Source organism: Gavialis gangeticus, unplaced genomic scaffold, assembly GCF_001723915.1.
Source record: "Gavialis gangeticus isolate Ggan-Ray unplaced genomic scaffold, GavGan_comp1, whole genome shotgun sequence".
Classification (NCBI taxonomy): domain Eukaryota; kingdom Metazoa; phylum Chordata; order Crocodylia; family Gavialidae; genus Gavialis; species Gavialis gangeticus.
Window position 1 is genome coordinate 63,485,850 of NW_017729022.1, and position 18,122 is coordinate 63,503,971.

The 18,122-nt window shown below is 50.3% G+C and overlaps 1 protein-coding gene across 2 annotated transcripts in view; it reads right to left on the minus strand.

The window, feature by feature from the left end:
* Positions 1–739: 739 nt before the first annotated feature.
* TRIOBP (TRIO and F-actin binding protein) overlaps positions 740–18,122 on the minus strand; it is a 59,278-nt gene continuing 41,895 nt past the window's right edge. Inside the window, exons 1-14 of one of the 2 annotated variants that reach the window (XM_019515240.1) lie at positions 17,533–17,852; positions 16,397–16,453; positions 15,953–16,021; positions 15,481–15,570; positions 14,540–14,649; positions 12,395–12,950; positions 11,505–11,615; positions 7,742–7,889; positions 6,316–6,427; positions 5,429–5,588; positions 5,042–5,155; positions 4,563–4,649; positions 3,450–3,613; positions 740–2,718 (exon numbers count right to left, since the gene is read on the minus strand). In XM_019515240.1, coding sequence (XP_019370785.1) covers positions 3,452–3,613; positions 4,563–4,649; positions 5,042–5,155; positions 5,429–5,588; positions 6,316–6,427; positions 7,742–7,889; positions 11,505–11,615; positions 12,395–12,950; positions 14,540–14,649; positions 15,481–15,570; positions 15,953–16,021; positions 16,397–16,453; positions 17,533–17,598 — 1,842 coding nt within the window. In that variant the 5' untranslated portion in view covers positions 17,599–17,852 and the 3' untranslated portion in view covers positions 740–2,718; positions 3,450–3,451. Of the gene's footprint in view, positions 2,719–3,449; positions 3,614–4,562; positions 4,650–5,041; positions 5,156–5,428; positions 5,589–6,315; positions 6,428–7,741; positions 7,890–11,504; positions 11,616–12,394; positions 12,951–14,539; positions 14,650–15,480; positions 15,571–15,952; positions 16,022–16,396; positions 16,454–17,532; positions 17,853–18,122 lie in introns of those variants that run through there. The other variant, XM_019515239.1, reaches the window with a different exon arrangement.

Below are 18,122 nucleotides of genomic sequence, written 5' to 3' on the forward strand. Positions count from 1 at the left end.
CCACACACACACACACACACACACACACACACCACCCCCCTCCCCAGCACTTGCAGAAGGCTTGCAATCAAGTCACCACATGCCAGATCGACATATACTAGAAAGGGAAACAGGAGTAAACAGTGATATTTGCAGATGATATCAAATGATTTTGGGTAATCAAATCCAAAGCTGGTGGTGGTGGTGACGTTACAGGGATCTCTCATAGAACTGACTAAGAGGGCAGGAACAACAGAGGAAAATGAGCGCTGAGAAGTGTAAAGTAATGTATGTTGGAAAAAGTTCACACACTCATGATGGGCTCCAAATTAACCATTACCATTCAGGAGAGATCCTGGAATCATTGTGGACTGTTTTTAGATCAGTGTAGAGTAGTGGTTAAAAAGACAAATAAAATGTTAGGAATCAAAGGAGGAAACAAAGTATCTGGGGGAACATCTGTTCACCAGAGTTCCCCAAGGGATGACAAGATCTAACAGTTACAAACTCCCCCGACTGATTCAAGCTGGACATAAGGAAGAACTTCTTTACTGTCTGAGCCCCCAAGGTTTGGAATAGACTGCCATGGGAGGTGGTTCAAACATCCACTTTGAACACCTTCAAGACACATTTGGATGCTTATCTTGCTGGGATCCTATGATCCCTGCTGACTTCCTGCCCCTGGGGGCAGGGGGCTGGACTCAATGATCCTCTGGGGTCCCTTCCAGCCTGAATGTCTATGAAATCTATGAAAATATAATTCCATGAAGCACCCCATCTTGAATGCTGTGTGCATTTCTGGTCACTCCATTTCAACAAGGATGCAACAGAACTAGAATAGATACAGAGAATGTCAACAAACTGATCAGGGCTATGGAACAGCTGCTATATAGAGAGAGACAGAAAAGACTAGGAGTTTTCAGCTTGGAAAAAATTTCACTGAGTGGAATATGACAGAGCTATAAAAATCATGGTCTGGAAAAAGGGAATAGGGCAGTATTATTCATTACATCTACTATAATAAAAGAACTATGGGGAGGAGTGAAATTACCAGGCAGCAGGTTTAAAACAAACCAAAAAGTAGTCCTTTTTTTCCTTTTAAAGCACAGCGCATCATGAATATGCAGAGCTTCACTGCCACGGGATGTTGTGGAAGCTAAAAGCCTAACAAGGTTCAAAAGGGGATTAGACAACTGACCAGAGACTAGATCCATCAGGGGCTATTAACCATAAGTCAAGGATGTAACCCATTGCTGGAGACTGGGGGAGTCTGACAGTTGATGAAACACTTTAGGCAAACTGTTTGTGATGCTCTCTCTGAAACAGGGGTGTCTAACTGAAGGTTCATTGGGCCCTTCAAACTGGACAACACATGAATGGCGGTGGCATAAGTCCCCACTGCTGCCAGAGCCACTGTTTTGGCACATCTCCAGAACCCAGGGAGTGAATGATGTTGCTGCTTGTCCCCCAAATCTCCCTGCCAGGGGCACCTACAAACCCCAAGAGGGAAAGGTAAGTGGAATTAACTCCCTGGTTTCTGAAGCCACACAAAAGTAGCAGTGATTAATACTGAAGCTATGGCAACAAACCCTGTAGGCCAAATCCATGGAACAAAGTGGTTCAGTCACTGAGAAGCCTTACAAGTTACATGACACCTCCAGGGGCCAGAGCTGGCCCACAGGCCTTATGTTGATGCCCCTGCTCTAGAAAGCATCTGCTACTGGCCACTATTAGAGACAGGATATACAGGTTTGGACAGACCTTTGGTTTGACCCAGGACAGCAGTTCTTATATCGAAGTCTCTAGGCACAACTGGCAGCCCTTGCTGGACACTGCTGATTCGATAAAGCAAGGAGCCATCCTCCAACATGAAGGTTCAAAGATGCTGTGTAAAGGACAAGCCTGACTTGACACCATCAGTGACTCTGAGGCCAATGCAACAGTCATACAAGATCCCTCTGCAATATTGGAATATTTTTATTAAGTTAAACTATGAACTGTGCAGCAGAGCAGCAGCTGCCTTTGTTGTTTGGCTCTGGCAGAGGCAGCAGCGGCTCATGAAAAGTCTCCACTACTCCCCAGGGGCGTGCAGGCAGAAGGCAGGCTTGTCCCACACTGCGGTAGGCACCAGCCTCACAGTGAGACAGACAGCTGGCCTACTCATGCAGGAACCTGCCTTTAGTGCAGTACTCTGAGTTGGAGGATAGTCACCGCTAGACTTGGTCACATGGACTCTCACCACTATCTCCCCATGGATGTGCCCAGGGTGGATGGAGCCATTGCTTGCCCTGCTATGGCTAGTTTGTCTCTTGCGCAGGCTGCTGTGGGCCACGGTCATTCTAGCACATCCAAGTTGGCTCACACAGACGTTTGAAGAAGGAGAGTGGTACAAGACAGCCACTTCAGAGCCTGTGTGCACTCGTGGCCAGAAGGGGCAGCAGGAAATACGAAGTCTGTCTTCAGCTGCTGGCTAAAAGATATAGTAGCTTAAAATGCTCCCCTTCCCTTCCAAAAAAAAAAAGACCCCACAAAAAAAAAATCTCTATAAAATATCTTTTCACATATAAAATCCTGAAGAAGGTGCATGTTGGAGCCAGTCCAAATGGCGTGCTCAGTTACGCAGGCGCACGGGACAGGGGTTCGTTGGAAGGCATGAGGAGATGGGTTCTGGGAAGGTTGTGTGAATGGATGGGATGCAGCCACCGCTTCCCCACAAGTGAGGAGCAGAGTAAAACAGACCTGAAGAGGGGAAAAAAAAGAAAAACAAGACAAATGACTTAAAGACACTATTTCTACCAGGCAGAAGGCTGCCACTTCACTAAGCTGAGGAGAGAGGGCCACTATGCGCCAAACTGCCAGCTAATGACACTGCTTGTACTGCAACCCCAGACTCCCCATGAATAAGCATCAACAGCACCTGGGGTTGTGTGGTCTGAGCGCTGCCAGTGGTGCCATGAGCAGGAAGAGGAACCATGAAGATGGAAAATTCCCACTGGACCAGATCCAGTGAGAATAAGACACCCAACAGAGTTTGCTCTTGCCTCAAAGACAACATGACCCAGCAAGCAAGAAAAGAGGGCACTTTTGATCACTTCCTAGGGCCACCTTACACCTCACCTCTTGTAAATGCTAATAGTAGGAGAGGCCCAGGGTCAACAGAGACAGAGAGTTTTGCTTAATTCAAGCTACTTCCACAGAGATTAAACACACAGATAGGAATAAAGTTTCTCCCCATTCAGGTAGTAATGTGTGAAGTCCAGCACAATGCTGCCTGGCACTGGGGGTGAGTCAGGGATGGCCAACGCTTCCCTTGCATCCGCCTTTCAAGCCCACCCATCACACCCCTGCAGTCTAGGGACCATGAGTGGAGTACTGCCCTGCAGCAACCCCTGGGTGCTCCTGACCCATAACCTATGCTCCTCCCCAGTGCAAGCTGGCAAGACCTGACCCCTCCACGTCCAGTCTTTTACCTCTATTCAGCAATGCTGTTACACAGTGTCTCCTTCTCCTGCAAAGCTGCCACGGCCAGGCGCAGATGCTCCTTCAGCTGCTTGATTTCCTGCTCTGAGCGCACCTTGGTGTGTTTCAGCTCCACGTAGACATCCTGGTATTTCCCTGAGGCAAACCTCTTATCCTGCAGTGGAAGGCAAGGAGTCACAATCCAGACACTGGTATTCATGGGGGAGGGGGAAGGAGAGGGGAGCAGCACAGATGCCCCAGGAAGAAAGCCAGGGAGATGGAGACCTCAGTCTGAACCCAAGCCCTGGCCTGCTCTGCCTTCCTGTTCAGGTAGTGGGAGTCTGAAAGCTGGGCAGAGGCCTCAGACTGCCAAGAGGAGACATCATTGCTCTGGTACAGCAATGGCATCCCCAGAGATCCAGTTAAAGAGGCAGCTGGGAGGAGGAATTCACAACTGAGATCTATCAAACTACTCAAGGCTGAACAGGTTGGCTCAGTGAGACTGTTCTCTAGAAGCACCCAAAGGGCCTCCCCTTGAGGGAGAAGAGTGTGTACTAGAGGACAGAAGTAGGAGCCATGGGAAACGTAGGCATTGGTGTCATGAAGGTTTCCCTGAGGACGAGGGCCATTCAACCGTAGAACAGTCAAAGGGAGAAGTGATGGAAGCCAGAGGGTTCAAGCCATGGAGAAATAGAAACAGAAAGGGATGCCCATAACCATGCTGCACTGGCAAAAGGGAAAGGTCATACAGTGGAGCTAACTCTCCCTTCATGGTGAGTTACTAAGGGTACAGGAGAGAAAGCAGGTGACATGGCCTGGCTGCAGGATGGATGGCATATAGAGGGAGGGGAAATAAAACAGCTGAATTGGAGCCCCACCCAGAGCTGGCCAGGTCTTCCCCACATGCAAGGGCTCCCTTCCTGCAGGTATATGGCATATGCACACACAGAGAACTGAGCTCCAGAGGGTTAATCTAGGAGGACTAAGCAACCCTGCACAATTCCCCCCCAGCAAGAGATGCTTTTCCCAGATCCAAAACTCCCTGCCTCACACTTCAGCAAGGTCTTGGCATCCCTCCTGCCTTGAATTCTACTAGAAGAAGAATACTTCCAGGGGCACCATACCTTCTGCATCATCTGCAGCTCCTCCCGAAGACACTGAATCTCTTTCTTCAGGTACTGGAGCTCATTTTCTCTCACCCGAAGCAGCACCTGCAAGGAGCAAGTGAGAGAGAATGAAGGGCCTGAGCTGATACAGCCTGGCTCAGAAACTGCCTCCTTGCTGCAGGGTTTTGGCAGAAGCATGTGCTGCATAGGGTGGGGGTAGGAAGGAAGGGCCCAGAGCACCAGGGCAGGAAGTACTGCAGATCAAGAGTGGGGAGCGCTGGCAGAATGCTAGAGGGGAAGCTTGCGTAGCTCCTTCCTGCATCAGCTGGTGTCATCAGCCTTTGGCGTCACAGGAATCCAGGGCCCCTAATACCAGCAGGACACCACTGCTGCTGCCCCTGGCTGCTCCTCCCTTCAGGTGTCCAAAGTCCCTAGTGGCTAGCCATGCACACTCTGAAAGTGGGCCAACACCACATGGCCCCAGCAGGTCTCCTTACCTCTAGCTCGCAGGAGTTCCTCTCATTATTGTGCAAGGCTCCATCCCCAGAGCCATGAGCAGCAATGGAGGTCTGTAGCCTCCCAATTTCTTCCGACAGGCGTGCTTGCAGATCCTGGGGACCAAGAGTAGAGCCCATTAGGGCAGTGAACACAGGTGTGTAACAGCTTCCAGACCCTGCCTGATTGGTGTGGCTCTGGCTGACAGCCAGGATCATAACCCCAAGGACCGTAACCCCAACCCCCTCCCCATCACATACACACATCCCAGGCTCAGGATAGAGGTGGTTCACATAGTTCTGTACAGCACAGCTCAGAAATTAAAGGGGTTTCTGGTTCTCCAGGAAACATGCCCCTGGGAGCTTTGCCTCTGGGGAAAAATCTCTTGCCTGGTTCTGCCGGAGGAGTTCCTTCCCCTCCTGCTGACAGCACTGCAGCATCTGCTCCCGCTCTTCTGCCTTTTCTGTGAGGTTCCCTATTTCCAGGCACTTCTGGGAATATTGCTCAGAAAGAACCTGCAGCTCCCGCTTCAGAGAAGCCAGGTCCAACCTGCCACAGATGCCCAATGTTACCAAAGAGAAACAAGGCACCTACTGTGCCCCCTTCTACATCCCTATCTGTGTACTGGCACTGCCTGTGCCCACCGAAAGCCTTGACCCTGCACTCCTGTCACTCCCCTGAACAGCTGGTAATCAGAAGATAAAGGTTAGTTGTCAGCACTGAGGGGAGGACAGAGGGCTGGAGGGAAAAAAAATGTATTCCACACAGATCAAGGCTTCAGCCCTCGTCACCCCTCCACACACACAGTGGCTTCTTCCAGGCACCTCATGTGAGAGGAGATGAAATGGAGGAGCCCTTTGAAAAGCTGGGAGAATGAAGGCAGGAAGAATCTGAGCACAGCTGCCTCTGCTGGTGCTTTAGGGACAGGGGAGCTGTTGGTTCCTCACACCGCACCCTGCCATTTTACTGACAGCAGGGAGGGGAATGTCACCTGAAGAGTCAGCACCTCAGTCCATCCTCCCCTGTCTCTGCCTGGGAAGAGGGAAGGGAAGCAGCTTAAAGATAGAAGCTAAAGCCACATTATCAGGGAGGAAGACAAGAGGAAAGGAACATAAGGAATACCCCCAATATTAATATGGCCAGAATCCTCCAACCCTTCCCTGCTGGCCTCTCCTCTGCTCCCTAGATGAGGGGATATCTGAAAGGGACCCCCTGCCACACCCAAGAAACTTGGCCTGGGCACCCTGGGAAGGAAACGTGCAAAGAGACTCCTTACTGGTGCTGCCTCTGAAGGGCGTCAAAGCTGGACCCACCCTCCTGGAAGCTGCGCGTCCTGCCCAGCTCTTTATTCAGCTCCTCCTGGTGGGCCTTCTTCAGTGCTTCAATGGCTAGAAACAAATGGAGACAAATGGAATCAAAGTGACCCAGTCCCAGCTCGGTAATGTTTGGCAGTGGCAAACTGGTTCTGTGTGGTCATCAGGTGCACATTCCCAACTGCTGCTAAAGGCCCTACAACTCCAGGGAGGACTCAGTATTTCCATCCTCTCGTCTGCAGTGGGCACATTCACCATGCTAATACCCATAACCCCAGCCAGTACTAGGTGAGCCACGGATGTAGCTGCTGGAAGCTTCCTGTCATGCCAAAGTGGTGGTAATGGGGTTACATGAGTCTCTCTGTGCACAATCAGATGTAAGGATTAGGTTTTTAAAATGGACCCACAACACTATACCCAAGAAAAAGAGCCTGAAGACATGGGGGTGGGAAAGAGAGAGAGCAATATGGCCTCAGTCCAATCTGGCACAGTGCACCCAGCTGTCATTGAAGAGCCATGGGCCCTCATGTGACCAGACCATGCATGGTATCAATAACCATCTGCCACCTTTAGTTAGCTGAGTTGCTCACTCCTTACTTCCCTGATCAAAGGGTGGAGCTTTGTGGGAATGGAATTCCAAATCTCAGTTTGGTCCCAGCATGCAGAAGCCCATGATGCACAGGGGCATATTCACAGGGAATGCATGGTCCTCTTCACTACAGGGTCTTAGAGGCCACAGAAAACAAGGCAGACCAACTACCATACTCCTACCTATCACAAGATCTTTTCAGAAAGGTCTCATTAGGTCTGTCTTGGATCTCAGCAAGCAACCAGCCCATTGCAAAGCTGAAAGGATAATCGCTGATCCACGGAGGAACTTCTGCTTACTCCAGAGGCCCCAATTAACATTGGGATGCCTAGTGCTGCTCATACCCAGACAGCAAGGATTGCTGTCTAAACATACCAGAATGTGGGGGCAGACCGAGGTGAAGCGACCAGGCCAAGGACCTGCACGTGGCCACTAGCGTAACTGGGGACAGAGCCCAAAATATTGACTCCCAGAGCAATGCTTGGCCAACTTGCATCCCTGCAATGCTGCAGAGATTATGCTGTTTTCTTTTGGCAGGGCCCAATCCCAGAGATGCTGGCACTGACTGAGGACAGCAGGAATTGATGGTGCTTATCACCTCATTGAATCAGGCCTGTAGCTAGGTTTGTTCCCCACCCTGTGGAGTTTCCAGAGGTTCAAGGCATCCTAGGAAAGAAAGTGCTTGGAAAGGAAGTGAGGGGGGTTTGAAAGAGAGCTGGCAGGAGGGAACTTATGGTGAGGATCTCTCCTCAACGTGAGAGACATCTCTTCAGGTACAGGACCTCAGGTCCAGGCCCTACCTGCAGCTGTAGCTGCTGCCTCCTCAGCCAGGAGCCTCTCCTTCTCCTGTCGCAGCCGCTCCAGCTCCCGCTGGTGATGCCGCTGCAGCTCTGCCATGACCTGCTGGTGGGAAGACTCCATCTCTGCCAAGCTGCGCTCACAGGCCTCCTGCCGCGCAGAAGAGGGGAGAAAGGAAAGGAATGCTGTTAGACGACAATGAGCGTAGCAAGCAGATGGGTCAGGCAATGACTGGACTGACAGAGACAGATAAACTATTGCGCCTCCTCTGACCCTCTCCACTCAGTCGCATGCTGTTCTCAAATTGCACAGGGCCACTCGAGCAGTCGGCAGCAGCACTGCAGTGGCTGGGCACCCTGTGGCAGATGCAGCAAGTATGCTGCTGCTGAGGTGGTACACCAGCTCTGCGAAAGGCAGAAGCTCTGTCCAGCCTGGGGGTTCCACTAGCAAAGCCACAACTGTTGGGGCAGGTGTAAGCTCATCGCAGCTCTGACAGCAACACTTTGTAACAGGCAAGGCCACAGGGCCATGTCCCACAATTCTCCTCTCTTCATACACCTCAGATGTGCAAGAGACTGCTAACAATGCAGACCTTCCAAGCATCATAATTAGCAGTGGAGTTTGCTTAGCGTCTACCTCTAAGCTATTGTTCCAGGCTCTCTCTAACCTCAGGGAGACTCTTTTGCCTTTGTAACACCCAGGACATTTGGGAACATTTGCAGCTAGTTCTTTATTTTATAAAAGCCCCTGGAGCATTGGCTGACAGTTGAGAGCCAATTCCCTTTGGTAGTCCTGAGGCTGCTGCCCCCTCACCTCCACAGACCCCAGGGGGACACGCATTGCACCCTGGAAAATGACTATACAGAAACTATTGCTGGGTTGGACAAAGTTCTGGGACCTGTGGTCGCCATCTGCTGTACCACCAACATTAGAGAGGAGGGTGGCTGCTATCTGCTCTAGGTGGACAGTAAAAAATCACCCTGAACACTCCAGAGGAGTGGTCAACATAATCCGCACCCACAATTTGCTCTGCTGTCTTGTGATTTATCTTGAAACTGGCTATGAAACCCTGGAGAGTGAAGAGGGAGGATGACAAAAAAGCCCTCTTTTAATGGAAGGGCAGTTGGGGCCCGATTTAAAAAACTGACTCTTCCACCCTGTTTGATTAGGGAAGCTGATTAAACAGCATGGGGCCTGCAGAGAGTAATATTCATCAGGCCCCCAGCACTGCTGCTCACCGGCTGCATTAGATACCACGTGATACAGAGGCTTTATCTGTGAGGGATCAATTGCAACAGGACAGTTACCTGACTGGGTTACTTCAAGACAGCCTCTCTTGAGTTTACATGTGTAACGGGAATCACATGAGCATGGTGACGCTAAGGCCAGAGCCCAAGAGGCACATCCTTTCACCCCCAGGACAGAGAAGGTGCACAGGACCTTGCAAAGTAGGACTCTTATTGCCCTTTTTTCCAGCTGAATGAACTCACTTCAAGGCCACAGAAAGATTAAGAGGTTGAGGGTTACCACTTTAGCTCCCTGGGTACTCAACACTCCTCCTCCCTCTCCTTGTTGGGAAGCATTTTGCCAGAGACTTGACTGCGGGAATGAAGCACGCCCAGTGTCAAGGGAGTTGCCCTCAATCATAAGCACATGTTCTGTGATGGCTGCACAGAGGAAGCTATGCTCACTGATGACTGGCACACAGGGCGTTAGTCCTGAACATAAGAAACACTTTGCTGGGTCTGGCCATAGGTTAAGCCTACACTACCCTGTTTTGCACAGCAGCAGAGTGCAGATGCTAAATGGGAAAAGTATTTAAGCACAGCCTATCCAGACTTATTTGTCCCCTCCCCTACAGCTTCATTCAGAGGCCTAGGAAATCTTAATTTTGAGGCAGCATCCCCTAACTCTCGTGTTTGATACCCACTAAGAGAAGACAAATTTGTCCAATCCCCATTTAACTCAGTTAAATTTTCAGCCCACAACATCCTGTGGCAATGAGTTCCTTGACTTAACATGCTGTGTGACAAAGAGCCTCCTTTCATTTGTTTTAAACCTGATAACTAATAATTTTATTCTATGCCCCTTAGTCCTAGTGTTGAGGCAGATATCAGAGAACAAGTCCTTGTTTACTTGCTCCACAGGATCCATGGTTTTAGACTTTTATCAGCTGTCTTTTTTCTAGCCCTGGCCATATCCTTATGTTATGTCCAACCCCGCTACTCCCTCCCCACATTGAACCCCCACCCCAACCAAAATAAAAGGCAGTCAGTTATTCCTGGCAATGGGGAGAGCAGCTCATAAGAGTGCAGACGCACATAACAATTAAACCATTCCCACATGCCACGGATTGGGAACTGTTTCATATTTGTGTATGAAGTGCTGGGGCTCCGACACTAGGTGGGAGTGAGAACCCAGTTTACATGCCTCTTAGTGGACAAGTTGGAGGGGGAGTGCTTGCACCCATGCTTTAAGGGTCCCAGGGGGTGGGCAACATGTAGCTGGGGGAGTTTTCACTTCTCTCCTAAACACACAAGTTCAATAAACTTCAATAGCCTGGAGTTGATTGAAGTCTGAGGTCTGCTTGCCTGACTAGGGGTAGGGGCAGGCATGGAAGAAGTGCTTAGACCCATGCTTTTGGGTTCCCAGGGGCTGCAGCGAGGACATGATGAGCAGCTACAGTCAAGTAGGGAGTGAGGACACAGCTGGTTGTTAGAAAGATCACCTTTATTGAACAAACAGTGCAAGGAGCTCTGTGATAAACTGTGCCAACAAAAGGAAAAAGAAATGACAGCAGAATTCTGTCTGGGTATGAGCAGGGAGTTGCAGCAGTTGGAAGTGGCGGTGAGGAGTGATGCAATGTGGGATACCTGGAGGACTGACCAGACCCCTGTCATGGAATGCTTGATGTTCACACATAACACTGAAACTGGTTCACAGTGAACTGGTACAAAATAGTACTTGATTTTCCAGGTACATTTTTTAACCATTCCAGTCAGCTTTTAAGTCGGTGTAACAGGCTCATATGTCTGTTTGCATCAGGTTTAAACTGTATTTCATCCAGTTCAAGTGTTATGTGTGTCCGTCCCTGGAAACTGAACCGGCTACCCTCTATTTGCTGAGACTTGAGTGCTGCCAACCTGCAACATCAATGAGATCCAGCTACACCCTGGCTACTCTTGGCACAGCAGAGGCTCAGGTCAGTCCCATACCTTTGGACCACGCTACCTTTGACCAGAGGCTTTGATCTGTACCCTCTGAGGCTTTCAGACAACCACACCTAAGTTGCAGGTACTGTAAATCTGTGGAAGGTCTCGGTCAGTTCCTTCATCTGAGAGTCTTAATAAATACTAAGCTCACACATGACCCCGCCCTGAAATTCACTCCTGAGGAGGGAGACGGCTTCCCAAGCCAGGCCAGTGCCACCAAGGTGTTGTGGTGTAGTAGTCCCATCCCTCAGCGTGACTCCACTCCAGCAACACAGGACAGAACCCCTTCAAATTATGCCCTTATGCTTTGCATGGGTCTTTGGGCACCAGATTCTTTAAGGGCTGGCATAACTCATCAACCACTGTGTCATTAACATGATAGCTGGGCTCCCTTCTGGTTGCCATGGCAATACTAATTAATGTAATGTGTGCACCCTGCAAGGTAATCGAGATAGGTGGAAATCTCCTGTCTCCCTCAAATCTCTATCCTGCCTGGAATCTGAGCAGACTAACAGCCAAGAGGGGCTTCTGGCCTGCTGCTGACCCTCCTCACCTGGGAGATGTAGCCCCGAGGCACACTGCCATCTCCATGGGGCTTTGCAGTGTCACGAAGGCTCTCACCACCAACACAACAGGATTCCAGCTGTGCCCTCAGGGACTGAACCTGTGCCAGGAAGCCAGGATATGAAATCAACTTAGCTATGGGAGAAAAAGCCCCAATTCAGAATTTACGTGCTATTTTCCAGCCAGACCAGACCAGCCTGGGCAATGAGGAAAAAAAACCCAAAGGAAATGTGTTTCTATGCGAACCCTAATTGACCTCCTATATCAAGGGGAAGGGGATATCACACAGTGAGGTAAGACCCAGCTGGTCAGCCTGGGAAGGTGAAGGGACAAGGCCCTCCATCAAGACACGTGTAGCATGAACCACACTCTCCCTGACAGACAGAAATGCAGCTATAAAGGTTTAGAATGAGGGGCTCACACCCTCCATATGCAAGTAGAGACATACTCCTTGCTCAATGGGAAAGTAGTGAGGAGCACTCCTGTCACAAAGGACAGCACGGAGGTTTGGGATTGCTTGGGCATGACGGCATAAATTTTAATCGCCAGTCTCAACTCAAGGCAAGCCAGTGGCATTTTACCAAATGACACTAGGCCTGAGCTTGGCCAAGCTGTCTATATGTGAGCAAGCTGTTTCTCCAAACGCAGGCCTTAAGCTGCTGGGGAAACTGTATGGGCTATGAGTGCAATGTGAGCTAAAGCTCTCATACTTCAGATAGGAAGCAAAGGACATTGCTTTCCCAGCATCACAACCTTACCCCGCACGAGATGTAACCTCCATCAGCTAAGCCCAACCTGGAGAAGCATGAAAGTGCTGGGGCTCCTTCTGCCAAACTGAGAAAAAGCAAACGTGGTGCCAGAGAGCAAGTCAGCTCCTACCTCCTTTTCCAGTGCTTCACTGGTGTCCCCATGGCCCTCTCTGCTCTGGTTCAGCAGTGCTGTCAGGGGGACCCGCTTGGACTCCTTCAGGGGCAAGCATTCCAGCTCCAGCCACTTCTTCTCAATCTCTTCCTTCAGCCGACTGCGCTGCTCCTCAGACAGGGACTGGCCCATCAGCTCCTTCTCACACCCCTTGCGGAAGAGATCCCGAGCTGGGCCATCAGTCTGCAGGACTCCGCTGTCAGGAGCCTCGAACCACTTCCGCCTCTCCTCCGAGCGAACGGCCAGGTCCCGTTCCAGCTCCTCATGCTTGAATGTTCTGTCAAAGACCCTCAAACTCCCTCTCGTCCGCTGTGGGGACCCTTGGTTCAAGGGGCCTTGCTGCAGGGGGGACAGCTCCACATAGTCGAAAGCCTGGCGCTGCCCGTCTGCCTTCCGGTAACTGCCCTTGGAGATAACCTCTGACCCCGTGCCTGAACGCTGTTCCTCTGAACAGAGGGAGCTTTTTTGGGGTACATAACTACGGAAGGAGTTTTCCTTGTTGCAGTCAGACAGCCTGAAATGGGAGCACGAGCCCATGAGGGAGACACAGTGCTGGGAGTAATGCAAGCAGGTGTTGTGCAAACTACCCACACACGCTTCTGCCAATGCACCTAGGCCTACCTTGCTGCCACACCCTTGGGTAGCCCAGCCCTGGGAACCTCCTGACCACATGTGTGCACACGTGCGCGCGCACACACCCCCCTGTTCAGCAGCTCTGTGATAAAAACAGTTTCCACATGACATGAAGAACCAGAACCGGCTCTTAAGATGCTAGCTGCCACTTGCAATCATTGAGTGTGAGCTGTGGGCTTATGCTCACCAGCCCAGCTATGCTCTTCAGAGCTCCTCCCCTCCCATGACTAAGGAGACTCCTTCCTTCTCCCTTTTCCTGTGTAGGAAGGATGAAAAACTTGGCAGTACCTCTTCTTTTCAGGCACTTACACTAAAATTTGTTTGGGTAGGGGAAGAGATGGTGGCAAAACTGGGGGAAGACAAGAATGGGACACTGCACAGAGGGCTGAGCAGATAACAAGTCACCCCCACATTCACAGGAATCATAAAAAGTAGGGCTGAAAGGGACTTAAAAAGTTATCTAGTTCAGCTTTATGCTCAAGGCAGGATCATCCCCAAATAAACCATCCCCAAAAAGTGTTGGTCTAACCTGCTCTTGAATACTTCCAAGGATGGAAATTCCACGGTGTCTCTTAGGTGCCCATTACAATGCTTGACCACTATCATAGTCAGAAAGTTCCTCCCAATATTCAACTCAATTACCTCTGCTGCAGGGTGAAGCTATTGCTCCTAGTTTCGTCTCTGTCACAGAGAAAAGCCCACATCCATCCTCTCTATAGTCACCCTTCAGGTAGTTGAAGACTGTTAAAGTCCCCCCACTCAGTCTTCTCTTCTCCAGACTAAATAACCCTAGCTCTTCCAGCCTCTGCTGATAAGCCTCAACTTCATACTTCAAAGGATCCTATACAGGAGATTCAGGGAGAGCTCCTCTGTTGTTAGGTCACCTGACAGTACCTTGAATGCAAGGCCTCAGGAGTTCCTCCTGCACTCCCCAACTGATCCTGTAAGGATGATGGAATATTTACACCAGCATAAAAGTAGTGGACAAAAGATGCAAACTCCTAAATTGTGGTAACTTTACCCAATGTGGAGAACTGCCCTAGAAAGGTGCCACTGGAGTTTCACCCCTATTAAGTTTAGGTTCCATCTGTCCACCTTCAGCATGAGGTGACAGTCTGCTAAAGGCAACAGGCATCCCGCCCCCACTGTCTACTGACTGTTCCTAGCCATGGGACAGCTGCACATCTGCCCTGTCCTATTCCTGGTGAAGTTTATACTAGTGTACCAAACTGGTGTCATTTATGTTGGGGCACGTGTTCATCTCTCCCTGTCCCATGCCTGTGATGTGGGCCTTTAAAGGGTTATCACTGGTGCATACCAATGCAAGTGGCAAGGCACCTCCTCCCACTCCCAGATGAGTTGAAGAGACGTCCACTATTCCCTGTCCAATGTACCAACCCAGATAGCCATCTCAATAGTGAGGAGCAGCATGGGCGCTACGGCAGAGGGAACATTCCCAGAGATACGTACTTTGTGACATCTGGAGCACTGGCAGGACGCACATTCTTCCTCAGTGCCTCAATCCAGTTCCTCCGGATTCCTGAGGTCATCGCTGATAGAGTGAAGACAGCATCTTTTGTCTGAAAGGGAGAACCAAAACACCGCTCTACAGTCAATGTCCTGCCCATTGCCATGAAAGACAGTGGGAGAAAACAGTGGGTTTGAGATAGGGAGGAGGCAATACCCCATTCACCCTCCCGTGACAAGGTACCTGCCAGCTCTGCCTGATGGTATCTGCCTTTGGTACCTTACAGTCAGAGAAAAGCCATCACTAAGAACTTAACCCTACAGGCCCCTCTACTCTCCTCCGTCATACCAACAAGAGGGAGAAAGGCTCAGAATGAAGTCAGCTCACCACCCAGACACGGCCAACAAGGGGCTAACTGGTCAGGCAAGTGGAACAGAGTCACAGTGAGATTTGCTGGCCAGCTCCCAAGGAACCCTCACTCTTAAAGATGTCCCAATTTCTATTCCATTAGGAGCACACATAGGCAGAAACAATCCCTAGTAGCTGGGGAGATGGTTTTTTTTTTTCATTGCAGCATCCCACTTCTGGGAAAAAACTTGTAAAATAAGTGTTTTAGTGACAGCAAAGGTATCTTTGGTGGTGCTGATACAGTAACCCTGAATGAATTGCATTGAAATCACTTCACTTGTGGCCTCCTATACCACCCTTTCCCTACAGTGCCTTGGAGCCGATTCAGTCAGCAGGCTAAACAAACCCAGAGACAGTCTCTGCTCTAATGAGCTCACATTCCCAGTCAGTGAGCAGACAACTAGCAGATACTATTTGCAGACAATGTGAGGAGGCAGAGGGAACAGAACAATCCCCAATTACCTAGTGACTAGCATTCCTGCACACCAACCTAACCCCTAACCTAACCACTATCAGGCACTTTGTAGGTACTCACATGTATCTGGAAGCCGTAGTTGCGTTGCACTGCATATTCTGTCACATCTGTGCAGGAGTGCAGGTCAATCTCACCATCCATCTCATCAGCCTGAAATGCCCCTCAGACAGTCAGTGAAAGTTATAGCCCTGAGACAGCCTCCATCATCTCCCCAGCGCTTCCTGCATCATGGCTGGAATCATGAAATCCCCCACCCTTCACTCTCAATCTGCACCTGCCCAAGGAGTCTTTCTTTTCCCCACCTTTGCTGGAGCCAGATTCTCTATGATCTCTGCGTTTCAATTGTTATTCTTCTTGAGGCATTTGCAGAATTAGCTGATAGGGAAGTTGTAACTGAGCCACATAATAAGCCCTGCCAGCACTGAAGTCAGCTTCCACTGGGAGCCGAGCACAGCCCCTGCAGCAGGGCTGACTCTCTGCTTTCCCTACATACAGGCAGTGAGGGAAGAATAAGGTGCATTCCCATTCTTACCTCTTCAGCACTGGAGTCCCTGTAATATCTCAGGCTTGAGTCCGTCAGCACAAACCAGTGCTTCTTCCACTGCAGACAGAACAGTTAAGGGAAGGAGACAAGAAGATGACAGACCAAGGGAAGAGAAAAGATGAAAATGCTAAGGAAATACTTTGGAAGGGGGAAGTTTCTGCTTACAATCCTCTTGTCCACACATCTGGCTACCTCCCCTTTCCCCTCTAAACATACCTCCTCCACCTTCACCCTTTTAAGAGTCAACTGGGAAAGGGACAGTGAGAAGGGTTTGATGGGACTCTGTAGGGGACATCTAACAAATCAAGCACCCAAGCAGAAATTCAACAGCTGCTTCTCTCCACCCTCTCCACCAAGAGCCAGCGTAATTATGGGGAAGGAAAGGCTCTGGATACACAGGAGTCTCCAATGGGGACTGGATGTCCATCTTACCTCTCCTGGCCCATCCAGTATGGACATCCATCCTTTCTTGAAATTGAGGAGATCTGGCTGGAAAAAGGAGGACAGAGCAGGGGTTAATACAGGCTGCAAGAAAAGGCAGGGTTAGGAGGTCAGGACTGACACCAAGTTCAAAACATCAGACCTTCCACCAGGGAGTGGAGGAAGAGCCCAGAGGTTTAGAGAGGACAGAGGGGTGAGGTGGGCAACAGTCCAGCCCTATTCCCACTAAACCCAAATGGATCAGGGACCAAGCAGCAGAGGCATGGCTCTGAAAAACACCAGGCAATCACAGCTCCAAGAAGCAGCCCAGGAGATAAAAGTGACAGAAAAACATGCACCACACAAGTTCCCTAAGTGACTGGAGATATTTAGTCACAGGTTTTCTACTTGCTGGTGGAGGAAAAGCCGGAAGTAACTACATCTGGAAAGGAGTTTGATTCCCGGGAACTACCCAAACCTCCTCCAGATCTGGCATCACTCCGAAGTCCAGAGAGATGCTTCCTCCATTATCATCAACACCATTACTTATTAATAGCTTGGCTGTGTGGGAGCTGAACAGTGCCATCTCCAGGGAACAGATAGGGAAATATGTGATGTTAAGTGACTTGCCCAGGGCTATCAGGTGACTCAGCCAGGGCTGGAGCTTGGAAATAGATTCTTTTCTGAAATGCAAGAGTTCTGCTCTGCTAAACAGGCCTCCCCTTTACTCTCCCTGACTCCCCCCTATCAGACATGTGCATAGCTTGTGACCTATCCTAGCCCTCCCAGATGAATATGAAGGGGAGAGTGGGGCAGGGCCATCATTCTTCATGGCAGAGATATCACTCTCCCTACCTCATCCCAACCAGTTCTGCCTCTTTTCAGGGCTGGAGCTGCAGAGAGCTAACTCAGGGAACAGTCTCTCCTTTGCTTTACTAACCCAAACAGGCCAGATCCATCCCTTCATTGCCTTCCACAGAGTTGCATCAAGAATGAATCTGGCTCAATGGCCATATTCTCAACGAGATCTGTGTCTCATTCCCTTCCCCCCACCCCCAACTTAGTCAAGCACCAGTGATGTAACCTGGGGTGGACGGCAGTGGAGAGGGGCTGGGGACAGAGAAGGAGAGGAAATGTCAGAGCTGTACCTGGAAGTTGTCTGCATCTGGTCTGCCAATTTCGGGGAGGCTGCTGGGTGTGCCTGACTGCCACATGCTCCACCCAAGAAGGGGCTGGTGTGTGTGTCAATGTGTTTGTGAGGGGGCAGTTCAGCAACTGGATGGGTGCTCTATGCCCCAAGGACTTCCGATCAAACCAGGAAATGTCCACCTGGTGCCAACTGACCCCCCCAAGCCCAGACCTCCGGCAGCACAGCTGGGCAAAACTTTCTCTGCTTTCATTTCCCAGCTCTGAGCTCTTGGGTTACACCCAAGGTTACAGCAGACAGCAGCAGCGGAGTGAGCATGAGACCGCCCCAAACTCAGCCAGCCTATTGGTTAGAGTGCAGAGTGGAGAGGACATGGAAGGGGCGGGCCACCTGTTGCTACAGTTGCAAACCCAACCTATCAGGGTCCCACTGGGCTGGAGGTGTCAGATTGCAGGCACTGGATACGCCCGCAGGAGCAGATACGTGTAGAAACCAGAGCCAGGTGGCCTGGGGTTCTACTGCTCACCTCTGACCGGGGACAACTACAGACTGAAACACACATACACGTGTGTGTGTGCGTGCGTACATGCA